This window comes from Ranitomeya variabilis, chromosome 4 (genome assembly GCF_051348905.1).
Source record: "Ranitomeya variabilis isolate aRanVar5 chromosome 4, aRanVar5.hap1, whole genome shotgun sequence".
Lineage (NCBI taxonomy): Eukaryota > Metazoa > Chordata > Amphibia > Anura > Dendrobatidae > Ranitomeya > Ranitomeya variabilis.
The window spans coordinates 102,575,770-102,602,777 of NC_135235.1; the positions used below are offsets into that span (position 1 = coordinate 102,575,770).

Consider the following 27,008-nt stretch of genomic DNA (forward strand, 5'->3'; position numbering starts at 1 on the left):
ATGGGGTTATTCATCAGACGCTGCCTGAACTATAACTAAATAAATAAATGAAAAAATGCTGTGGATTCCCATGTATTTTCTATAACCAGCCAGGCAAAACTCACAGCTGGGAGCTGCAACCCTCAGCTGTCAGCTTCAGCAAGGGTGGTTATCAAGAATAGTAGGGTCTCCACGCTTTTAAAAAATTATTTAAATAAAAAAAACGGCGTGGGGTCCCCCCATTTTTGACAACCAGCGTTGCTAAAGCTCACAGCTGGGGGCTGCTATTCTCAGGCTGGTAAGCGGCTATGGATATTGACCCCCCCCAGCCTAAAAATAGCAACCCTCAGCTGCACAGAAAAGGCACATCTATTAGATGCGCCAATTCTAGCGCTTTTCCCGGCTCTTCCCACTTGCCCTGTAGCAGTGGCATGTGGGGTTCATATTAGTGGGGTTGATGTCACCTTTCTCTTGTCAGGTGACATCAAGCCCATGGCTTAGTAATGGAGAGGCATCTATAAGACACCTATCCATTACTAATCCTATAGTTGCATGGTAAATAAAGACACAGCCAGAATAAAACCCTTTATTAGAATTAAAACAAAACAGTCTTACTTTTTTATTTAAAAATAACAAACACAGTTATACTCACCTAACGCCTTTTCCACCGAAGCCCTTGTTCTCCTGTAATAAAACAAAAAAAACAACAATATCCATCATTTCTCAGTTGTCCCATAATAATAATAATAATAATAATAATTTTTATTTATATGGCGCCAACATATTCCGCAGCACTTTACAATTAAGCGGGGACATGTACAAACAATAAATTCAATACAGGTTAAGACAATTTAAAAAGTGACATTAGGAGTGAGGTCCCTGCTCGCAAGCTTACAATCTACAAGGAAATGGGGGGACACAATAGGTGAAAAGTGCTTGTTATTTCAGGTCTGGCAATTATAATACATAGGGATTTTCATACAAAGCTGCATGATCCGGTCATCAGCCCGTGTGTTTAAGTGCAATAGTCAAGTATCAAGTGCAGTTATCGTGTGTATGGAGGGTGTGGAGACAGATGAATAGTAGGGTACAGATTCAGAGTAATATTTGGAAGGAGGGAACAGGGCAAAGTTAGTTTACTGAGTAGTTGGTGTAGTAGGCTTGTTTGAAGAGATGGGTTTTTAAAGCTCGCTTGAATAGGTCGGGGCTAGGTATCAGTCTGATCGTCTGGGGAAGTGCATTCCAGAGAGCTGGCGCAGCATGAGAGAAGTCTTGGAGACGGAGGTGTGAGGTTCGGATTATGGGGGATGCTAGTCTTAGGTCGTTTGTAGAACGGAGGGCACGTGTAGGGCGATAGACAGAGATGAGAGAGGAGATATAAGGCGGTGCAGAACTGTGGAGAGCTTTGTGGGTGAGAGAGATGAGTTTATACTGGACCCTGTAGCGAATGGGTAGCCAGTGTAATGACTGGCACAAGATGGAGGCATCGGTGAAGCGGCTGGACAGAATTATGACCCTGGCTGCCGCATTCAAGATGGATTGGAGAGGAGAAAGTTTGGTAAGAGGGAGACCGATTAGAAGAGAATTGCAGTAGTCCAGACGAGAATGAATAAGAGCGACAGTAAGAGTCTTAGCAGTTTCAACGGTGAGAAAAGGTCGGATTCTGGAGATGTTTTTAAGATGCAGATGACAAGAGCGAGTGAATGATCGGATGTAGGGAGTAAAGGAAAGTTCGGAGTCGAATATGACCCCAAGACAGCGGGCATGCTGCTTGGGAGTTATGGTTGAACCCTCCAGGGTAATTTCGATGTTGGGTAGAGTGAGGTTAGTAGAAGGGAGAAACACAAGAAGTTCCGTTTTGGAGAGATTTAGTTTCAGGTAGAGGGAGGACATGATGTTAGAGACAGCAGACAGACAATCCTTGGTATTTTGAATTAGGGTAGTCCCATGCCGTAGTCCATGTCTGGGGGTAATTAGTTTTCAACCTGGATGGTGCCAAAATGCGATAATCCAGGCTGAGAATCACTGGTGAATGAGCTGCTGAGAACGCAGTCAGTGACGCCATAGAGGTTACCTCCGGTCACTGAGGCTCCGTTCCCAACCGGGTTGAGCTGCAGTGAGATCCGGTGAGATCCCCGCTAGCACCGTGTTAATTTTTTAGTTTTTACGTGCGTCTTTATTAGTTTTTAAGTGCATTTTTCCTTGTTCATTTCAATGGGGAAAATGCTACAAAAATGCAGAAAGAATTGACATGCTGCAGATTTTGGTAAAAACGCTTTTATGGTTCAAATCTGCAAGAAAAAAAAATAAGCTGCATGTGCATGAAATTTCAGAAACGCAATTCACTTTGTTGGCACTATAAAGTACAGTGTGTTTTAACCTTAAAAAAATGCAGCAGAAACGTTAGTGAGTGAACAAGCTCTAACTATGGCCACGGTCACATGTTCAGTATTTGGTCAGTATTTTACCATCTCCTGAGAGCAGAGCATGGAGCTCCAGACTCACAACCTGTAAACTACTACTATTTTTACATAATAAAAATGGCAGTACTCCTGTCAGTACAACATTATATGCTGCTATGACCTGTGCCTACCCTTTCTATTTTAAAATCCTTTATATGTCGGAGGCAGGGCACAGAAGGACAATGTTTAGGGAAACATTGGTGCATGCAGCTGCCAGCAGAGGATTAGGGCTAGCAGACATTTTAGATGTGTTTGAAAAAAACATAAAAGTTAAAAAATAGTATATTTTGAATTATCATATCTGTAAAAGTCTGTAGTGCTAAAATAAATCTTTTACAAAGTTCTGAAGTTCCTTTTTACCATAAAATATATATATATATATATATATATATATATATATATATATATACGGTATATAATATCTTATGTTTGGTATCGCTGTAGACGTACTGACGCTGAGCAATTATATGGTCGAGTCGTATTTACGTAACAATGACCACTATAAAAACAAAACCCCAAAAACAATGGCTGATATGCATTTATTTTTTCAGAATTTCACTATACTTTTTTTCACATTTTTCAGCATTTTAAAATGAATGTTGTCATTCAAAACAAAATCTTGACCCCCAAACACACCACCAACATACAGCTATATTGACAAAAATATTTATTTAATTACAGTAGTACAATTTGGAAAATATGATGGATACAATATATTCTCTTTACAACCTTTAGTGTATATAAAACAAGCATTTAATTTTAAAAATTTGGTTTCTATTTTGTCTTCAGGGATATGACTGATATTACAGACCCAAAGTCTGAGGCTGCACTGCTGAAACAATTTCATTTCGATGACAGTATGAACCTTTTCATTTCCATTAGACCTTATGACTTATGACTGTACACAAGAATATTGAAACATAGTTAAAATAAAGACATATAGATGTGGAAAATTAAAATATTTCGTTCTATTTTGCATATAACGATTGTGATTGAATTGTATTTGTAATGTTCATTAAGGGCTGTCCCACACGTCCAGATAATTCCGGTACCGGAATAAATCGGTACCGGAGTTATCCGTGTCCGTGTGCCTGGGAACTCACGGAGGCCATACGTGCGGCACACATGTGCCGCCCGTATGGCGAGTGGGTACCACACGGAGCGTGTGGTACCCACTCTGCATGGTGCTGAAGCTGCGATTCATATCATCCCTGCAGCAACGTTTGCTGTAGAGAAAATATGAAGAATAGTGTTTAAAATAAAGATCCATGTGTCCGGCGCCCCCCCACCCCCTGTGCGCCCCCCCACCCCCTGTGCGCCCCCCCCGCTGGTCAGAAAATACTTACCCGCCTCCCTCGCTGCTTCCTGGTCTGGCCGCGGCTTCTCCTGCATGCGGTCACGTGGGCCCGATCATTTACAGTCATGAATATGTGGCTCCACCTCCCATAGGGGCGGAGCCGACTATTTATGATTGTAAATGATCGGCCCCACGTGACCGCATACAGTAGGAGGCGCGGCCAGACCAGGAAGGAGCGAGGGAGCGGGTAAGTATTTTCTGACCAGCGGGGGGGGCGCACAGGGGGGTGGGGGGGCGGCGGACACATGGATCTTTATTTTTAACACTATTCTTCATATTTTCTCTATAGCAAACGCTGCTACAGGGAAGATATGAATACCGGCTTCAGCACCATGTGGGGGGGACAGCGCTTACTGTAGCGCTGTCTCCTGCACGCACACGGACCCCAGACGGAGAATGTCCGTGTGAGGTCCGTGTTTTACGCGGACCCATTGACTCTATTGGGTCCGTGTAAAACGTGCGCTCCCACGAACACTGACATGTCTCCGTGTTTGGCACACGGAGACACGGTCCGCAAAAAATCAATGACATCTGCACAGATGCATTGATTTTTATGGGTCTACGTGTGTCAGTGTCTCCGGTACGTGAGGAAACTGTCACCTCACGTACCGGAATCACTGACGTGTGAAACCGGCCTAAGTGGGTGCCTGGGACTATAACAACTGTGGACTAGTAGATATCGAAAACATATAGCTATGTGGCTATGGAAGATGGACTATGTAATTGTATCCATTAAAACTGTGTCCATTCTACAAGAAAAAAATATGGTGTGTATATAAAACAGAATGATGAACATTGGAAAAGAAATGTAACAAATATGATTAAGTGCCTATATTCCCTACATTAGCTAATATGAATATGCTTATGTATGGGGCCATAGAAGTAAAGCTGAATTAGGCCGGCGTCACACTAGCGAGTTTTACGGACATATGAGCGCAGAAAATACATCCAGAAAATATGCATTGCACTCGGCCCAATGATTCTCTATGGGGCAGCTCCTATCTGCCGTATATTACGCATCCGTAATATACGGCATGTTACGGGCGTAGAAAATAGCAGCATGCTGCGTTTGTCAGTGTATTGCGCAAAAAATCCGCCAATAAAAGTCTATGGGGGCGAGAAAATTACGGATTACACATGGACCACGCAGCGGTGTTCTCTCGAAAAGCCGGCAATTCAGTTCGGTGTACAGTAAAATCACACTGACAGAATAGAATAGGTAGAATAAGGCCGGCGTCACACTCAGCGTATGGAAATACGGTCCATTTTTTACGGCCGTAATACGCTGTAAATCCATCTGAAGGGGTTAAATCATTTTACACCCAGGAGCTGTGCTAATGCAGCTGTGCTCCTGACTGTAAAATCTGGGGAATGAATGGAATGCAGGGGAATGTACTGTAGTTACCTCAAGTCGCGGTGATGCATCCTCTGCTGGATGAAGTCATATGAACTCGAGCCTGGGAAAATATTCTGAAAAGTTCCCAGGCTCGAGTTCATATGAGTTCATCCAGCAGGGGGCGCATCACTGCGACTCGAGATAACTACAGGACATTCCCCTGCATTCCATTCATTCACAAAGTTTTACAGGCAGGAGCACAGCTGCATTAGCAGAGCTCCTGAGTGTAAAATGATTTAACCCCTTCAGATGGATTTACAGCGTGGGACAAGACTGAACAACGGAAGGTATGGAATATTGTTGTTTGTTTTGTTTAACTTTATTTCAGGTGACAAGGGTCTTCAGGTGGATTAAGAGTATAATAAAATATTAAAACAACATGTGTCTTTATTTCATTAAAATACTTTTTAATAATGTGTGTGTTTTATTAACCATTTCGTACTATTGGATTAATGATGGATAGGTATCATAATTGACGCCTCTCCATTATTAACCTGGCTTAATGTCACCTTACAATAGCAAGGTGACATTAACCCTTCATTACCCCATATCCCACCGCTACACGGTAGTGGGAAGAGAGAGGCTAAGTGCCAGAATAGGCGTATCTTCCAGATGTGCCTTTCCTGGGGTGGCTGGGGGCAGATGTTTTTAGCCAGGGGGGGGTCCTATAACCATGGTCCCTCTCTAGGCTATTAATATCTGCCCTCAGTCACTGGCTTTCCCACTCTGGCGGAGAAAATTGCGCGTGAACCCACGCCAATTTTTTCCGGGATTTAACCCTTTAATTTAATAGAGACCCCAAATTTTACACAGAGACACTTGCTACATTAGTAAAGAGGAATATGTAATAAAAGAAGGCATATGAGATGGTTTACTGTATGTAAACCATGTCTCATATCCTGGCGGGTTTGTGAAGGAGAGAGGAAAAGCCGGCAATTGAATTATCGGCTTTTCTGCTAACTAGCGCTGAATTAAATATAAATATATATATATATGTGTGTGTCTCACTGATATATATATATATATATATATATATATATATATACTGTATATATGTTTTTTAGCATATTTGAGCCGATGGATCCATGATATGTCCATTTTGCAAGCCTGTGAGAAAAAAAATGCCGTACGGAAGACATACAGATGCCATACGGATGACACATGGATAAATTTGTGCGTAAAAATCGCATCCTCGCATTGAATACAGAACAGTGTTTTGGGACAATTTCTGCGTATTACAGCCGTAAAAAACGGACTATATTTCCATACGCTGAGTGTGACGCCGGCCTTACACTTATGACCTTTGAAGAAATTGTCTAAATTGCATACAGTCCCTTTAAAGAGGACATGTCACCAAGTCAAAAGTGGTCAGTCTTTGCTTATAGTTTAGTCTTGCTGTTCCCCTGAGTATTCTATTTGGTTTTTTTTTATAAAATCTGCCATATGTCTCCAGAGATATGGGGCTTTGTATTTAGTGCAAATTTTTCATGATCTTTACTAAGGGGGTGTGGCTCTAAGGATTTGTGGGGGCGTGTCTAATGTCTGATCTGCATAATTAGACCTGTAAGCCACGCCTCCTCATAAAGAGCATGCAAAATGGCAATGGATAAAAAGTCCATATCTCTAGAACCATATGGCAGATTAAAAAAAAAAAAGTAAAATACACAGGGAAATAGTGGGAATACAACTTTCCCTTTTTGATCTGATGACAGGTCCTCTTTAAAGAATTAAAGTTTAAGGAGCATTTTTTTTTTTACTTTGAGACTCTTCTTAAACATTAGGGAGGTGTGGGAACTAGGTCTAGAGATGGTTTTGCCTTCTGGACATGAGTATTGTCTCTGGAAACCATTTTTGTTGACCTTGTTTAGTATAATTTCCATTTAAGCTTAGATTTGCTAATCAGAGAACCACGCAGATATTCCTTGGAGTGCCAGAGGAATTCCTGCGTCGTCACTGACATTGAGCCAGTTACCATGTGATGGCTGTGTGAATCAGAGCCGTCCTAATAATTACATTTACTGCAGTGACAGCGAGACACATTTCCTAGTGGTGTGTGAGGTCCACTGTTATATCATATTAGCCTCATATAAATGAGTAAATACCTTTTCAGTAAGTAATACCTTTTCCTTTGAGGTAAGCCCATGAATGACTTCAGTAGCCATAAATATTTCTCCTCATATATAATGTAACAAACTAAGAACATGCAGCTGTCCATATTAAACACCCTGATCCTCCACCTCCAAGTGAAAGGCCGTTTGTCGGGATCGGGCACAAATGTCAGATGTAGTAGAAATTCCATACTGCTTAACAGACGAGATTCACTTTGCAGCCTGTGCTCATAGTTGTAGAGCAGGGACATTACCCATTCCATTTTTCAGTGTACTCGTTATATAAATTCTTCATCTCTGATTGCAATTACTCACTGTGAGGATTCTCTGGGGCTGAGAGCCGTGACAGCAAGTAAATGATTTGCACACATGCAGTCACTTGCCAACTAGACTGCATACAGTCTCACTCACAACAAGTATATTGAGCGAGGCTGGATACTGTCTAGTCTGAATGTGGCAGGAAGGATGTTGTCAGAGAAAGCTCAGAAAGTGTGTACACATACACTAATAAATGTGGTACCAGTCATGAAAAATTGTTTGTTTGTTTTTTTATGCAAACTGCACTCCCCAGTGTTTCCATAGTATGGTCTTTGAGAACATGCCAGAAAATAGATATTCTTATTTGACTTTATGCTTTTTTTTACATACAGAAAGAAGAAGTCATTGATCTGCTTATCATTGCATTTGGAAATTAATATTTGGACAGCTGAGCATTACCAGAGAACTGCAGTTCTTCTTCAATACATCTCTATGGTAAATGTTTTTCCTCACTTTTCCTGAAAAATTTGAGAGTCACATCATTTTGGACTAACCGTCAAAACGTATATACAGTGTGTCCGTAAAGTCATGGTGCACTTTTGACCAGTCGCTGGAAAGCAACAAAAAAAAAGATAGAAATGTGAAATCTGCTCCAAATAAAAGAAAAACTCTCCCAGTTTCATACCTATTCAGTGCAGTTTGATGTGGGCTCCATTTGTTGCCCTACACACATCCAAACGATAGCATAAGCTTGTGGTTGCATGATGTCACAGACCTAGCAGTGTATTAATCAGAGTTCAGTTTATCAGGGGTTAATCTGACTGGGGGCTCAGCAACAGCTTAAATGAGTTTGTGTTGTTTGATTGGTTCTTGTTATCTCTCCTCATGAACAGGTCTGATATGATTGGGCCAGAGAAAGGGTGCCAAAATGTAAACTATAAAAGTGCACCATGACTTTACGGACACACTGTATTACTCTTTTTAATGCAATTTGCCTTCATGTTTTTATTAATGCATATTTTAAAGGGGGTTTATGTAAACTTTATTATTGATGGCCTATCTTTGGGATACATCATAAATATCAGATGAGTCGGGTTCTGATTCCTGGCAGCCCGAACAATCAGTTAATTGAATGAGCTATGTCTTATTAGCGAGTACATTTTGTAGTGTCTGAGCCTTATAATTCTGGTGAGTCCAATTCACTTTTAAGGGACTAAACTGTAGAGCGCTGCAGTACAGGTAAGTGCACTATAGTGCTAGAGCCCCTTTATCAACTAATCTAAGGGTTTACGAGACCTGATATTGGTGTCATGCATTGGACTGCACTTGGATGACATCCAAATGTGGTCTGATTTTCGCGGACTGACAAAGTCAAGAAGATGGAGAATTTTTTTCTCCATCTTCTCCTCATCCAAGAGAATCGGATCACACTCTGAATAAACTCTGATTAGAGTTTGATCAGAGTGTGATTTGCATAATTGACCTAGATGAGCGAATATACACTTGTGTGTCTTTAGGCTTATAGTGCCATAGACAGTAAGGGCTCATGTACACGTCAGTAATTTTTCATCACTGTTTGTATGCCAAAACCAGGAGTGTCTCCAAAACAGAGAACATGTGTCAATCTTTCAATTATAGTTTTTTTTCTGTATGTTCCACCCCTGGTTTTGGCATATAAACACTGATCAAAAATCAATGACGTCTGAATGAGCCTGTAGATAAAGTACCTACTGGATCCTAATCTTCTGCTGTGTCTTCAGTCTTCCCTGTTGTTTAAAAAACATTACAAGAGAATATATGAAACTTTGTAAAAATATATCTGTATACCTTATAATAGAAAATAAAGCTCTCTTCTACACTTAAGAGCCACTTCTTACACTTCTTCTGTATTCTGAACTTACCATCTACTCCGCAAAAACAGCTCATATCCTTTTTGGTCAAAGCAATACAGACTGCCAACACAGTGAGGTGTCAGGTTGCACCTCCCATTATATATAATATTATATGGAAAGAGGAAGGAGGAGGAGTGAGGAGTTCGCTACACAGCGAGAATCAAGCAGGCATAGGCAGATGGAGCTGCAGCTTCAAACAACTGTTTTTCCTTATATAAGAGATGGATTCACAGCTACACAGTTCAGTAGTGCTTTATAATGTCTTCAATACCGCTGTAGCTTCTCTCTGTGTGCTACAGTGAAAAATAAACAAGAATTAATCTCTGTGTGGGTGCATATATATACTTAGAGAAATGAGGGAGTAAGACTGTCACCACTGTTGAGACAGCATAAAAGTAGAAGAGTACACTTGATTATGCTTTAAATATTGGAAATTTATTTGATCCGACAACAGGAAGAACAGATATTGTCTGACATTTCGACCTATGCAAAGGTATTTCTCAAGGATATCTGTCATACAATATAACAAACAGATTAAATGTAAACAGGTTGCACATGTAACTGGGGAAGGCAGGTTGTCTGGGTTCAGGTTTGCTATTTAGCTCCGCTGCATCCTGCTGGCGGTGTCAGTTATAGCTTCTGCCTACGGCGTGAGTAGCTGACTCTGGTTATATCCTGATTTGTCCTGTTGCGATCCCTGACTGTTCACATGTCTGTTTATTCCCCTTCCCCTGTTCCAACTCAGTGTTTTCCCTTTGTGTTTGAACTCTCTGGTACTTGACTCGGCTTTGTCTCAGACCTATCTCTTTCTTTTGCTCCTGGTACTTATGCTTCCATCTGGTATTGACCCTCTGGCGTGCCTCTGACTCTTAATAATAATAATAATTTTTATTTATATAGCGCCAACATATTCCGCAGCGCTTTACAACTTATAGAGGGGACTTGTAGAGACAATAGACATTACAGCATAACAGAAATCACAGTTCAAAATAGATACCAGGAGGAATGAGGGCCCTGCTCGCAAGCTTACAACCTATGAGGAAAAGGGGAGACACGAGAGGTGGATGGTGACAATTGCTTTAGTTATTTGGACCAGCCATAGTGTAAGGCTCGGGTGTTCATGTGAAGCTGCATGAACCAGTTAACAGCCTAAGTATGTAGCAGTACAGACACAGAGGCTATTAACTGCATAAAGTGTATGATTAATTAATTGTCCCCTTTGTACTACGTTACTCTCCTGGTTTTTGACACAGTTTGTTTGACTATCTGTTGCCACCTGGTGGTGGCCTCGCTGCAGCGCTGCAGGTATGCTCTGACAAGTGTTGGTCTTCCCTCCGCTCTACTGCCATCTAGTGGAGCGTGCATCTACCTGCATAGCTGCCGCGTGACATCCAGTCATGAAGGTGAACAACCTAGATCTGGAGGTAGAAAAATAGAGGCAAGTATTAAAGGTGAGTATAAATATGAGGCTATATAAGGGCAGAAAGCCTAGTATAGGAGGGTGTAGTCATGTAAAGATGAGAAAAGTGGAAAGGAAGAAGAAGGGGCATGCAGCCAGAAAGTGGCATGACACCTGTGCATTCTAATCTATCACATTGCGTGCGTCACAATTCCAGCTCATGCGCCACTTTCCAGCTGCCCATCCCTGCTCCTTCATATACCGGTATCTTTTGGATTCCACATGCAATGCGGCTTAGTACTGTAACAACTTGGACACCAGCTAGTCTGGCTCCCATCCTCCACAGGTATGTTTCAACTGTTTTGGCTCTCCATTCCCTCTGCATACATCCCTCTGGCCTCCAATGTGTATCACTTTGAAATGTAAAGTGCTGCGAAATCTGTTGGCGCTATAGAAATAAAAATGATTGTTATATGTTTACATAGGCATACACTGTATGTATAGACATTGCTGCTACATGCTACTACATACCACTGCATACCACTGCATACCACTGCATACTACATATCCTTCTCAGTCTTTTCGATTGTGCATGATGTTTCTTGGCACACATATACCTACTGTATATCAGTGTATTCACTTGTACACTCTACAGGTTATATACGTGTTCATATTACTATTTTCCCCATATATATTTATGCTGTACTTTTTCCAATTCCCTGCCCTACATAGTCAGTCATACAAATATTTTCTATCTTTTTCCCACTCCATTTTTAATTTATCTTCCTTTCCTTCTTTCCTTCCACGTCTGTTTTTCTTCCTTTACTACACTTGCAGCCCTTCATAGTCTCATAGTTACAACATACAATTTACCAATGTAGGGATTCACTTATTCTAGCAGGCATTAGGTCTCAGCTAGCGTTCACACAGGCAATACAGCTTTGATCCAAACACATGCAGTTTTTATTGCTTTCCACAGGTTGCACAGCACCAAAACAAACTCAAACATAATTTCCTGGCCTTGTCCAGGTGCTAACTAAACAGAACAGACCTTGGCTACTCATATACAGCTGAGCTAGCCCCAGCTCGGTCAAACTAATCGGCTATTGTTCATAACAACCACTGATACTTGCAGTTCTCTGCGCACGGCCTGTGCAGACTCTTCTCAGAGAGGGATTCTGGACTGTCTCTGTCTTCAGCTCCGAGACTCATCCAGTCTGGTCAGCTTCACTGAGCTTATTAAGGAGAACAGCTAGCCTAGTTATATGCAGGGCTAGCCAGGTGATCTAATCAGAACCTGTAGAGGTAGAATTTAACCCTAGCCTACCTGACTTTGCTACACCTATTACACTTGCCTCTATCTTTTAACCTCCATGAACAAATTTTTCACCCACATGACCGATGACTACATACGATGATGTATTTCAATTATGATATTGTCTCAACTGTATTCATTATCACGCCATATTGTCCTATATACTTACTGTGCCATTTTATTGTATTGTATTTTTGTGTCATGTATACCAGTATATCTTATGTACTTATAATTAATCTCCAACAACCTGCCCCATGTCCACCACTTACAGTACACTACCTTTATATTCTATTTGCTATATTTGTATGACAGATGTCCTTGAAAAAGACCTTTACATAGGTTGAATTGTTGGATGATATCTCTTCGTAGCCAGATAAAATAAATACTCAGTATCTTAACATGCAAAATGCATACTCCAGGCCACATTATGACTAGACTGTTTCCATCCCCACTCAATATACTTGAATAGAATGAGGCTGCTCCTTTGTAATCGAAATGTGGCCTCGGAGTATGCATCAACACGAAAAAATCCTCACAGTGCACGCAATGATTTGCAACTGCTAGACAGCCTGAACACATGCAGGGATTGCCTGTTTGTTAGGGAATCCCCACATGTATTCAGGCTGTCTAGCAGCCACAAATCATGCAGCTGCGGGGACTCAAATATAATTTACTTGCACGCCCAAGATACTCAGAGAACACCCGACCATGCTTGGTAAACCCGAGTAACGAGCACACTCGCTCATCACTAATGACCAGTTACATTATTTTTTTTACAGGATTGAAGACAAATCTACTAATAAAGTGAGTTGCATCTTCCATAACTCTCCATATTGGCCACAATTATAGAAAAAAAGAAAGTTATACTTTCAGGGCTTCATGGCCTATGATACAATGGAAAATAGTATAGCTACTGTAGTGATGTGTCTTTAAATTAACAAGTTAACATAACCACACAATAGCCAATCTATTATGAGTCCTTTACATTGTACTTGTTACACTTTGTTCATTTGGGCATACCGCATTGGGCATACCGCATTGGGCATTGAGCGTACTGCATGTGATGTCACATGGGTTTTGTATCTTGAAGGCCAATAATGCCACCTTTTTTAAGTAATATAAATGGCATGCATTAGATCTTCCATCAGACAGTATATTGTAATGATAAATAATGGGAAGGTAAGAAAGTTTGTCAGAGTAAGCAATAATTAACAAACTACACAATATAGACCATTGAAGGTCAGGTATTGAAGTAGCCATAGTCTGGACTATCATTGGCAAATCTGTTACTTACATCCAGTACCTTTTCTTTGTTTAATGATGCTAAAAAACTGCTGTAATTAAATTGATAATATGCCCCAGTTTTCCTACAGGAATATTCTTTTTGTTCTCTCCTAAACTACAAAATAAAAGAGCATGGCGGTCCAGTGTGGTCACCTCTTGCAGAACGGTCTATTATAGAATTTACTCATTGTGGAGTAATAAAAAATACAGTACAAGGAGCGGCTCTAGATTTTCCAGGAGTAACTGTCTAGTATACAGTAAAAGAAATTGTATCTTCATCTCTATCCTGGGGGATCTAATATCTTTTATGATTCAGTAGACAGTTACCTTTCTCAAATCAACCATGATCAGGAGCACTTGGATTGGCTGAGCAGTCATGTTTTTTTAATGAGGGGAGGGGAGAAGGCTACTGACACACACCTCTCGCGGAAACTTATGGTACCTCCCCTTAAAACAAAAGGTTTTGGCATAAAACATCCAATTGCTTGATCCATCTCTTCTCCTATATCACCTTTCCCAGAAAAGTCCCCCATATACATTCGATGATCAGCTGATCCCATTCAATGCTCAAATCAGAAAGTTCAGACTACTTTCACCTACTATCTAGGGAGCCTTTAAAACCATTGTTTTAGAGAAAAAAGTGAGATTTATTAATTCCAATGACCATTGAGTGGTCAAGTAGCATTAGCTAAGAAGAGACTTTGATGATTGTAAAAAGCTTTGTTCCTCTATAGACTACGTAATAATGAGGTGTACCCTGAGCTGAGTAGCAAACAATTTGATGGCATTCAGAAATTATGGCCATAAATACTAACATAGCGGCTGTATTTCATTATGCAAGAGCATTAACAGCCAAAATACATTTGCCATTTTGGGTACTATCCAGAAAGGTATTGCACTCACTCACCAAAACCATTCCAATCATAGGCACATCACAATCAATGGTGTAGGAAACTCATCCTCAGTGGATCCTACAGAGACATAAGAAAGATTCACTGGCATTGATGTGACCTCTTTACTTGGCTCATATTGATTTACACATTGTTCTTTGTTGTTTGAGAAGACCCCAGTGTGGGTTGATAAGTAAACTGTCATGATCCTATGGTAGCTTTTGGACGCGCCAGGGGTTAATTATCGTGGCCTCTTTCTGGATCTGGGAGGGCTTTTTATTGCCTTGGTTAGCTCAAATCCTTGTCAGTTATACTCCTGCCCTTGGCTGAGTTAGTTGACCCTGGTGTTTTTGCATGCTTGTGCCTTATGCCTGCTCTGTGAGATTATATCCTGTTGCTGATCCGGTCTGTCCCCCACTTTGCTCTTGCCTGTTGATTTGGTGCTGTGCTGTTTGGTTCTATGGTACTGACTCTGGCTTGATCCTTGACTACCCTTCTGTCTCTGCCCTTGGTACCCGTATTGCCTAATCGGTTTTCTGACTTCTGCCTGTACTGGTTTACCCCTCTGAGTGTGTGCTTGTTGGCTTCCTCACTTTTTACCTTTCCCGTCAGTCTCTGCTGTGTTCCGCTCCCGTGGCTGGCCCCACCTCGGCCCCTCCCCTTGCGGTCACGTGCCACAGGTCCTGCATGTCGGCAGTCAGGCAACCTCGTCCTCCGGGTGCCGCCACCCACGTCCCGCATTGCACCATACCGGACACGTGTACAGGTCGGTCACCTGGTCCTTGACATTAACTCCATCTACTGATGCCAATTAAAAAAAAATTCCATTGATGCTGGTGAATTTTTTTTTGTTCTCTTTGGATGATTCATAGTATTGAGAGAAGATGAAATGGTTTCTTTATCAACAGTATCAGTTCTTCATAAAGCTTTTTACCTTAATGAATCCTGGTTGCACCCAAGCAGTTGCACCCAATGGGCTGGGTCATTCAATGTTCAAGAGTTAATGCTTGATCTACTATAAACCCATCATGGTGCCTACTTCACTGTATGGCGCGGGCATCTGTCTCTAAGGATCATCATCTGTTTCTGAGGATCATCTCAACTACACCACACCACTGCTGCCCTACCAGAACATCGAAAGATTCCTCCAAGTGGATTTTGTACAGTTTTGTTCATGACGACACATTGTTCCTGCAGGCACTTTTTTTTACATAACTTCAAAAACCTTTCTATTTGCAAAATAATATCTATATCATCTATTTTTTAGGGTCAGGAAATTTCTCAGCAAAAAGAAGATGAGTGAGTTATCTTCCTTTATTTAATAACCCAAATCCTTATGGAACCAAAGCATGACATTTTCACTATTCAAAAAATTTTTGTTAATATATTAATACTTATTTATACTTTATATTTATATATCATTCCTACCACGATTTCACGCCCTGTTATGTCAACAGTTCTTCAAAGCTCCAAACCTTTTTTTATACACTCTCTACTGTTTATTATATATGGGGATTATCATATTTAGTCAGTTATGCCCAAAATTTTAGATAAACGAGATTGGTTTGATATATGTATAAAGAAATTTTAACAAGCCAGTATGCACAATATATATATTTACAGGTAACATAATGTATCTGCTTTAAGAGGATAGTGGACAAATTGCTAATAAAATATATATAAAATAATTAAAGGGTTATTTCCCAAAAATCAAGTTATCTGTATATATACAATAGGGGAATACTTTCTGATTGCTGCAGAGTTGAATGGCTAGAACCCGCCACAATCTCGAGATCGGGGCTTTGGAATCCTGAGAATGGAGCTCTGCAGCCAAATCCTGGATGGATCGGAGGTGCTTGGCAACCACTTAAATCATTTTCTGTGGGGCTTCTGAACTCTGCACTTGGCTATTTCTGGCAGTCTCATTGACACTGAATGGAGTGGAGGCCAAGCATGACATGTCCATTCAATTCAGGACAGGGGCTCCAAAGCCCATTTTTGATGTTTCATAGGAGTGATCTCTATGGATAGGTAAAAACTTGACTTTTTGGGATTAACACTTTAAAAACCTTACAGGTGTATGGAATTTAACCAACTGCATGATATATAAAGAACACACTGTATATGTTTGCTAAAAAGCTATTAAGTATGTGTTTTGAGGTTTTTTTGCCAAATTGAGGATGACAAGCATAACATACTGATAGTGAAATTCTGCCACCTATATTGAAAAGTCCTTTATTGTTATTGTCTTTTGATTAAAGGCCTCACAGACAAAAGTATAATGTTGCCGCCTGGTTGAAAGACAATTTGACTCCTATTAAAGATCCTCTCCATTCTCAAGAACAGAGGGATTTTTATTTTTAATTTGTACAGCTAGCCAGGTTGCATATATTATTGACCACCCTGCGTGGTAGGGTGCGCGCAGCATTTGTAGGCTTTATGCTTTAGAGCAGCAGCCCCCAACGTTTTCAACCCTGAGAGCAAAGTTCAATTCTGGGAGATAATCGCGAGCCACCTAGAGAGCCTTCCTCCATCCCCCACAGTAGTGACACTCAGAAGTTACAGTGATCAGTGTAATGATAGCTAAAGTTTTCCCACAGAAAGCTAACTGTGATCTTGTGCCCCTTTCCCATATAGGCAGTATACTTACATCTAAGGGTTCCCACTTAACCCCCTGTTCGGTATTCCCAAAACCAGACACTTGCACCACACCATTGTATCCAGCTTCAAGCACCCCTAAAACTATCAGTATCTTCCTGTCTTTAGCTTACAATATTTATTTCCCTCCTCTGTATTTCCCTCCTCTGTCACCCCTGCAAGGATATTTACTTTCAGATCTGCTCTTCTCATCTGGGCTACTCACAAGTCACAATCAGGAGATCTTTTCTCCATAGCTGGTTGCTAGATTTGGTGCTATGTGAGATGTGCGTTGGCCCACCGCGTCTGGTCCTACAACTCTGCATAGGACAAATAGATCTAATGCTGGTGTACCTCCACAGCACTATGCGCAAGACGAATTTGTATAGGAAGGGTTGCTGAGGGCATCAACCTCCAGTGGGGTGGCATGTGAGATGTATGTCGGCCCACCAGGGTGGTATAATTGAGGATACTTGTATGCACGCCTGAATAATCCCTGTACTTGCTGTAACTATATTTGTTTCTTTATAGTTAATTTTGTTAACTGGCCACAAGATGTCGCTGTTCTTGAACATGGTTAAGAGACTGTGTTATGCCCATAAGATGTTTTAGTAGGATTATATAAAATGAAACACATGAAAAGGAAGCACGGCCATCTTGTGCAGAGTCTGCAGGAATGAGGGGTCAGTGAGGCTGTGCTGGAGAAGGATCCAATTATATCCTCTCATGACAGAACCCCTCTGAGTTAGAAGCAGCTGCAGATTGGAGCTGAGCTGGTCATGGTTCTAAACCAGTCCTGATGCGAGGGAATTCCTGCCGTACAAGCTGTTAAGGAACAGTGGGACTGGGACCTGGAGAGAGAGGTGCTACGCCCCGTGAGAGAGTCACACCACAAGCATCCTCAGTATTGCTCAACAGCTGGAGAAGCTCCGCCTGTGTGTGCTGATTATTTTGTTCGGAGTAAACCCAGCAAAAGCACTCTAAAGCCCACTGCGATGCCGCAGTAAGTAAACATGCATGCATCACAATACATTTTTGGCGCCAAGAGATACAAGGCCTATAGTTAGTTACGTATATTGACTTTACGGACCTCATTCTTTTGCGGTTCAGTGACTGAATATTCTATGGTACTCTTTGGTGCTGACACAGTATGCAGCGAACACCAGAAAAGACTTGTGTTTCCTATTTGTCTGGAAGAGCAGTCTCCATGGAACAATATAAAACAGAGCAATGCTTCAGCTCCAACACACTGTCCACGGCACCTTTGCTGATATGTATGCAAATATGGTTAATTTTGGAATATTCTTAACCCCTTAACGACCACCGATACGCCTTTTAACGGCGGCAGTTAAGGGTACTTAAACCACAGCGCTGTTAATTAATGGCTCTGTGGAAAAAGTGAATAGTGCCCCCCAGAGTCGGATTTTCTCTGGGGTCTCGGTTGCCGGGGGTAGCCGAGACCCCAGAGAACATGATTCGGGGTTTTTTTACTGACCTCCGAGTTGCGATCGCCGGTAATTAACCGTTTACCGGTGATCGCAAAAAAACAAAACAACGCGATCTCCCTTTTAATTTCTCTGTCCTCCGATGTGATCGCACATCAGAGGACAGAGAAATGGGGTCCCTGATAGCCCCCCGATACTCACCTGCCTCCCCCGGTGCTCCTTGTAGCTCCTGATGGGTGCCACCATCTTCTTCCGGCAAAAAAATGGCGGGCGCATGCGCAGTGCACCCGCCGGCCGGCACCCGGAGGATCTTTGGGGTCTTGGCTGCCGGGGGTAGACCCCAAAGAACATGATCGGGGTCAGTTCTTACCGACCCCTGTTTTGCGATCGCCGGTAATTAACTGTTTACCGGCGGTCGCAAAAAAAAAAAAAAGCGATCGGTCATTCTCTATCCTCTGAAGTGATCGCACATCAGAGGACAGAGAGATAGGGGGATTCGGGGACCCTATCACACTTACCGGTGTCCCTGGGTCCTCCTGCATCCCCTTCTGCCCGCCGGCTTCTTCCTATGGAAAGAAAATGGTGGGCGCATGCGCAGTGCGCCCGCTCTCTGCTGCCATCTGCCGGCCGGCAGGAGAGAGGAGTTGGGGCTAAAATTAGGGTTAGGGTTGGGGCTAAATTTAGGGTTAGGGTTAGGGTTGGGGCTAAATTTAGGGTTAGGGCTAGGGTTAGGGCTAGGGTTAGGCTTCTTTCACACTTGCGTCGGTACGGGGCCGTCGCAATGCGTCGGCCCGACGTACCGATGCACGTTGTGAAAATTGTGCAAAACGTGGGCAGCGGATGCAGTTTTCCAATGCATGCGCTGCCCAGTCTATGTTCTGGGGAGGAGGGGGCAGAGTTACGGCCACGCATGAGCGAAAATGGCAGACGCGACGTACAAAAAAAGGTTACATTGAACTTTTTTTGTGACGACGGTCCGCCAAAACACAACGGATCTAGTGCACGACGGACACGACGTGTGGCCATCCGTCGGCAATACAAGTCTGTGGGCAAAAAAGGCATCCTGCGGGCACATTTGCAGGATCCGTTTTTTGTCCAAAACAACAGATTGCGATGGATGCCACACGACGCAAGTGTGAAAGTAGCCTTAGGGCTAGGGTTAGGGTTGGGGCTAAAGTTAGGGCTAGGGTTAGGGTTAAATTTAGGGTTAGGGTTGGGGCTAAATTTAGGGTTAGGGTTAGGGCTAAAGTTAGGGTTAGGGCTAGGGTTGGGGCTAAAGTTAGGGTTAGGGTTAGGGTTGGGGCTAAAGTTAGGGCTAGGGTTGGGGCTAAAGTTAGGGCTAGGGTTGAGGCTAAAGTTAGGGTTAGAGTTGGGATTAGGGTTTGGATTAGGGTTGGTATTAGGGTTATGTTTGGGATTAGGGTTATGTTTGGGATTAGGGTTAAGGTTAGGGTTGGGATTAGGGTTAGGGGTGTATTGGGAATAGGGTTAGGGTTGTGTTTAGGGTTGAGATTAGGGTTGTTTGGGGGTTAGGGTTGTGAATAGGATTATGGATCGGGTTGGGATTACGGTTAGGGGTGCATTGGGGTTAGGGTTGGAGTTAGAATTGGGGGGTTTCCACTGTTTAGGTACATCAGGGGGTCTCCAAACACGACAGCCAATTTTGTGCTCAAAAAGTCAAATGGTGCTCCCTCCCTTCTGAGCTGTGCCGTGCGCCCAAACAGTGGTTTACCCCCACATATGGGGCATCAGCGTACTCGGGATAAATTGGACAACAACTTTTGGGGTCCAATTTCTCCTGTTACTTTTGTGAAAATAAAAACTCGGGGGCTAAAAAAATTTTTTTGTGGAAAAAAAATATTTTTTATTTTCACGACTCTGCATTATAAACTTCTGTGAAGCACTTGGGCATTCAAAGTTCTCACCACATATCTAGATAAGTTCCTTGGGGGGTCTAGTTTCCAAAATGGGGTCACTTGTTGGGGGTTTCTACTGTTTAGGTACATCAGGGGCCCTGCAAACGCAACAGAACGCCCACAGACCATTCTATCAAAGTCTGCATTCCAAAACGGCTCCTTCCCTTCCGAGCTCTGCCGTGCACCCAAACAGTGGTTTACCCCCACATATGGGGTACCATCATACTCAGGACAAATTGTACAACAACTTTTGGGGTCCAGTTTCTTTTGATACCCTTGTGAAAATAAAAACTTGGGGGCTAAAAAATCTTTTTTGTGGAAAACAAAAATATTTTTTATTTTCACGACTCTGCATTATAAACTTCTGTGAAGCACTTGGGGGTTCAAAGTGCTCACTACATATCTAGATAAGTTCCTTAAGGGGTCTAGTTTCCAAAATGGTGTCACTTGTGGGGAGTTTCCACTGTTTAGGCACATCAGGGGCCCTCTAAACGTGACATGGCATCCAATCTCAATTCCAGCCAATTCTGCATTGAAAAAGTCAAACGGCGCTCCTTCACTTCCAAGCTCTACGGTGTGCCCAAACAGTGGTTTACCCCCACATATGGGGTATCAGCGTATTCAGGAGAAATTACACAACAAAATTTATGGTTAAATTTCTGTTTATACACTTGTGAAAATAAAAAAAATGGTTCTGAAGTAAAATGTTTGCAAAAAAAAGTTAAATGTTCATTTTTTCCTTCCACATTGTTTCAGCTCCTGTGAAGCACGTAAAGGGTTAATAAACTTCTTGAATGTGGTTTTGAGCACCTTGAGGTGTTCAGTTTTTAGAATGGTGTCACACTTGGTTATTTTCTATCATATAGACCCCTCAAAATGACTTCAAATGTGATGTGGTCCCTAAAAAAAATGGTGTTGTAAAAATGAGAAATTGCTGGTCAACTTTTAACCCTTATAACTCCCTAACAAACAAAAAAATTGGTTCCAAAATTGTGCTGATGTAAAGTAGACATGTGGGAAATGTTATTTATTAACTATTTTTCTTGACATATCTCTGTGATTTAAGGGCATAAAAATACAAATTTTGAAAATTGCAAAAATTTAATTTTTTTTGCCATATTTCCGTTTTTTTCATAAATAATCGCAAGTAATATCGAAGAAATGTTACCACTGACATGAAGTACAATATGTCACAAAAAAACAATCTCAGAATCAGCGGGATCCGTTAAAGCATTCCAGAGTTATAACTGTTGTGAATTCTGCTCTTGGGCTCCCTCCGGTGGTTGTAAGTGGTAGCGCTGCTGTCTCTGAATCGCAGCAGTTATCAGGTGTGTTCACTTTTTGCAATTTTGACTGGGCTATTTAGTCTTGCTTCACCCTTTAGTCAGTGCCAGTTGTCCATTGTTCCTGGAGGATTCACTTGCCTGCCTGGTCTCTTCTGCTTTGCAGTTCATTTCAACAAAGATAAGTTCTGGCCTTGATTTTTCTGTTCCAGCTTGGTCTGTATAAGGATTTGTTTAGCCAAGCTGGTAACTCTGGAGATGCAGATATACCCTCCATATCTTTAGTTAGCTGTGGAGATTTTGTATTTTCTGTGGTGGATATTTTCTAGTGTTTTAATACTGACCGCATAGTACTCTGTCCTATCCTTTCTATTTAGCTAGAAGTGGCCTCCTTTGCTAAATTCTCATTTCCGTCTGTGTATGTTTTTTCCCTCTCCTCTCACAGTCAATATTTGTGGGGGGCTGCCTATCTTTTGGGGATTTTCTCTGAGGCAAGATAGTTTTCCCTCTTCTATCTCTAGGGGTAATTAGTCCTCCGGCTGTGTCGAGATGTCTAGGGAGCGCTAGGTACATTCCACGGCTACTTCTAGTTGCGGTGTTAAGTTCAGGGTCTGCGGTCAGTACAGGTACCACCTTCTCCAGAGTACGTCTCATGCTGCTCTTAGGCCACCAGATCATAACATATAACCTCATAAAGTGACAGTGGTCAGAATTGTAAAAATTGGCTCGGTCATTAAGTACCAAATTGGCTCTGTCACTAAGGGGTTAATATAGTCGAGGACGGACTTTTCCTCTAGTTTTCTTGAGATTACACCAGAACAGGTGAGGAATATTTGATTGGGAAATAGGTATAGAAGTATGTATTCTTAGCATTGAGAATAACTGTGCTGAACCGCATGTGAGCCCGTGCTTTGCATACATTTAATCAAACCAGCTTCTCTCAGGGTGTAATAAGGTAACGGCAGCCAGTTCAGATGGGCACGCCAACAGGTCAATTTACATTAAGAATATAACAGAAACAGTTCTCTTGGGTGCCGAGCTGTTCAGCACAGAGGATATAGCCTTCTGGCGAAATGTTTGTTTGATGTGTGCTCTTGGTGTGGTTATCAAAATCGAGTAGGAATAATTGAATCTTTAAGTAAAATAGTTACAGAAAGTGGACTGTGTGAAATTGGTTCTTTTCCTGTCCGTGACTCCTGTATCTGGAACAACACCCTCGGTGCTTGATTTACAGCTAAACCCCAAGCCGGCAGACAGCCATGAACCGCACATCATGGACCTGCTAGTCACATATGGATCCCGAGCCACATGCTAGGGACCACTGCTTTAAAACCTTATTGTAGTTCTCTAAAGCTAGCCAGAGGAATTAACCAGTTTGGGGTGTTTTCAGATGCCTATTTGCTTAGCAAAAGCTGCTGCTAGCATCCTCAGAGTACTCACACTTTGGACCAGTGAAGAGTCCATGCTACTGGTGTAAGCAAGTTGCGGAATGCAGTGACGCAAGAATGGCAGAGCAAGAGTTAGAAATTTAATTTAACAGTGAAAATACTCCTCGCAGGGAGATGAACAGTTAAATGGCAAATGGCAGAGAAAATAGATGACAACAAACGTAAAAAACAGTCCACCTGATAAACTTACTGTGTTCGTGGCATCATCGGCTACGGATGATCTGATGAGGGTTGTAGTCCCAGCAACGGCCAATGCAATGTCCTCAGGGGAAATTCTACATCTCACAGTATATCTTCTGGCGGCAGCAGGCAATCTCTGGTTTTACCCGTTGAGCCAACATTCCATAAACTTGTGCAGCCAAAGTCAAAGGAGTTGCGTACAGTCTATTGTCAAGGGAGAACTGTGGGGTGCTGTCTCGCAAAGAGGGCCACAATGAACAGTCCTGAACACGGCCCTCTTTCCTATGCCCGCGCGCAGCACTCAGCTTAACAGAGACCACGACTCTTCCGCTGCTGCTGGTGCCAGTGGTGTTCTCGTGTGTAGCCGCCCGCGGTACGTTGCAGAGCTGCTGCACGCTAAGCGGAACATGCTGTGCACACACCTGCTCTGTCTCCATCGGCGGGAAACTGCTCGTTGCTATGCATGCTTTTTTTGTTTGCCACGTAACCTTCTTCCGGGTGAAAAGGTCTGTCTGGTTCCCTATTCTTTCCCCCGGACAACCTGGGACCCAGCCTCAACAGTTCTGACACAGTACAGGTGCCCGCAGCCCAGTCTTCCTACTTACACTCCCCCTCTCCTTTAGCTCACCATTACACCGGCGAGAGTTCCTGTAGTAGACAGTTGCATTCTTCCATCTCTGGAATAATCCGCTGCCAAATAAATTGGTGTTGTTCATATCAAGAGGGGGGTATTGTAGCAGTCGTCCGCTTGGTACGACGTAACTTGGGTTGAGTGGTAGATACAGGTTGAAGTGTGGAAGATGGGGTTTCGCCTGAGTTCTCTGGAGCAGCCGTCTCTGGAGTTTCGGTCCCACATACTTCCTCGGGATTCCCAGACAATGAGCCATCCCTTTCAGGTAATGGGACAAACATGTCCTAGAATCATAGAATCATAGAATGGTAAAGTTGGAAGGGACCTCCTGGGTCATCTGGTCCAACCCCCTGCTCAAAGCAGGATTCACTAAATCATCCCAGACAGATGTCTGTCCAGCCTCTGTTTGAAGACTTCCTTTGAAGGAGAACTCACCACCTCTCGTGGCAGCCTGTTCCACTCATTGATCACCCTAACTGTCAGAAAGTTTTTTCTAATATCTAATCTGTGTCTCCTCCCATTCAGTTTCATCCCATTGCTTCTAGTCTTTCCTTGTACAAATGAAAATAAAGATGATCCTTCTACAATGTGACAGCCCTTGAGATATTTGTAGACAACAATTAGGTCTCGTCTCAGTCTTCTTTTTTGCAAGCTAAATATTCCAAAATCCAGTAACCGTTTCTCATAGGACATGGTTTGCAGACACCATTCTGGTTGCTCTTCTCTGAACTTGCTCCAGTTTGTTGATGTCTTTTTTAAAATGTGATGCCCAAAACTGGACACAGTATTCCAGATGAGGTCTGACCAATGAGGAGTAGAGGGCAATAATGACTTTGCGTGATCTAGACTGTATGCTTCTGTATGCATCTGTTGATACATCCCAGAATTGCATTTACATTTTTTGCTGCTGCATCACACTGTTGACTCATGTTCAGTTTATGATCTATTAGTATACCCAAGTCTTTTTCACATGTGCTATTGCTTAACCCTATTCCTCCCATTCTGTATATGCTTTTTCATTTTTATTGCCCCCAGATGTAGTACTTTGCATTTTTCCTTGTTAAAAACCATTCTGTTAGTTGCTGCCCACTGCTCGTTTATTTATATATTTTTGAATCCTCTCTCTTCTCTAGTACCGTATTAGCTATCCCTCCTAGCTTTGTGTCATCAGCATATTTAATCAGTGAACCCTCAATTCCTTCTTCTAAGTCAAATCAAGAACCATAGGGGTAAGCGTTGCAGGAGCACTTGATATTTTCTTCCCTGCTTCGGAGTCTTGGGACAGGCAAGGGCGCAACATACTTTGGTGGACTATTCGGGTAGGCATCCCTTCTTCGCCTTCGGGTTGAACTTCATAAACGGGACCATTGGATCTAGCACGGCATTTCACCCGATAAGGAGTCTTTTCCCAGCGGTGTTCCAACTTGCCTCGAGGTCGCTTATCTCTGACCAACATACGGTTTCCAGCCTTGAGAGCTGTCCCTCTCGAAACCTGGTCTGCACCAGCCGATGTTTTCGGACCCTGGAAGACATCCCCGTCCGTGGGTAGTCCTCTACAGGATCCAATTCCGTAATCTCCCGTGCTTTTCGCCCGAACAGCATGGTATACAGGGTGTATCTGGTCATACTGTGCACTCAATTGTTGTACAGCCAGACCAGCTCAGCCACATACTCAGGCCAACGGACTTTCCTGTCTTCTTCCAACTTTCTCAACATTTGGATCAGCGTCCGGTTGAAGCGTTCACAATCTCTGTTCCCTTGGGGATGATAGGGCATTGTCCTGGACTTCTCAATCTGGTACAGGCAGTGCAGCTCCTCCATTACTCGGCCTTGGAAACCAACATCCTGATCGGAATGAATCCTCTTCGGACAGCCGTACACCCGGATGAAGTCTCCACAGATGGCCTGTGCAGCCGACTCAGCAGTCTGATCTTGAGTGGGGAATATTATAAATTTAACACACTCCAATAGATGTGATGCAAAAGGGGATATTTAATACATACAGTAGTCACAAACGTTTTGGTCTGCAAGGACCTTCATCAGTGTTCTACAGGAACAAAATAAATGTGCATAAACATAAATATTAAAGAAACAAAAGTATATACAACAGAAAGAGCAATACTAGATAAGTAAAGATTGTCATAAATGATATTATGATGACACCACATAGTTATACCGGCAACATCATCAACTCAAAAACATTGTACATTATGATCAATCGAGGAGGCAAGATATTGTTATGAAGGACTGAGGGTATGATGGTAAAAAGGCGAACGAGCAAAATTAAGATAAGAGACTACATGTGTGCCCAAACAGTGGTCCCCCCTGCATACGGGGTATTGGCGTATTCACGACAAATTGCACAACAACTTTTGGGGTCAAATTTCTCCTGTTACCCTTGTGAAATTAAGAATTTGTGGGCGAAAAGATCATTTTTGTGTAAAAAAATTTGATTTTTTTATTTTCACGGCTCTACGTTATAAACCTCTGTGAAGCACTTGGGGGTTCAAAGTGCTCACCACACATCTAGATAAGTTCCTTAAGGGGTCTAGTTTCCAAAATGGTGTCACTTGTGGGGGTTTCCACTGTTTAGGCACATCAGGGGCTCTCCAAACACGACATGCGTCCGATCTCAATTCCAGCCAATTCTGGTTTACCCCCACATATGGGGTATCGGCGTATTCAGGAGAAATTGCACAACAAATTTTGTTGTTCATTTTCTCTTTTTTACATTGTGAAAATAAAAAAAATTGGTTTTGAAGTAAAATGTTTGCAAAAAAAAGTTAAATGTTCATTTTTTCCTTCCACATTGTTTCAGTTGCTGTGAAGCACATCAAGGGTTAATAATCTTCTTGAATGTGGTTTTGAGCACCTTGAGGGGTGTAGTTTTTAGAATGGTGTCAAGTTTGGGTATTTTCTGTAATGTACACCCCTCAAAGTGACTTTAAATGTGAGATGGTCCCTAAAAAAATGGTTTTGTAAATTTTGTTGTAAAAATGAGAAATCGCTGGTCAACTTTTAACCCTTATAACTTCCTAACAAAAAAAAAAATTGTTTACAAAATTGTGCTGATGTAAAGTAGACATGTGGGAAATGTTATTTATTAACTATTTTGTGTCACATATCTC

At 42.2% G+C, this 27,008-nt stretch overlaps 1 protein-coding gene across 2 annotated transcripts in view; it reads left to right on the forward strand.

Annotated features, from left to right (window-relative positions):
* Positions 1 to 27,008, forward strand: part of MYPN (myopalladin) — a 285,718-nt gene that overhangs the window by 17,615 nt on the left and 241,095 nt on the right. The window contains exons 2-3 of one of the 2 annotated variants that reach the window (XM_077258986.1): positions 7,953 to 8,055; positions 15,608 to 15,639. In XM_077258986.1, the coding sequence (XP_077115101.1) occupies positions 8,053 to 8,055; positions 15,608 to 15,639 (35 nt within the window). In that variant the 5' untranslated portion in view covers positions 7,953 to 8,052. The remainder of the gene's footprint in view (positions 1 to 7,952; positions 8,056 to 15,607; positions 15,640 to 27,008) is intronic. The other variant, XM_077258987.1, reaches the window with a different exon arrangement.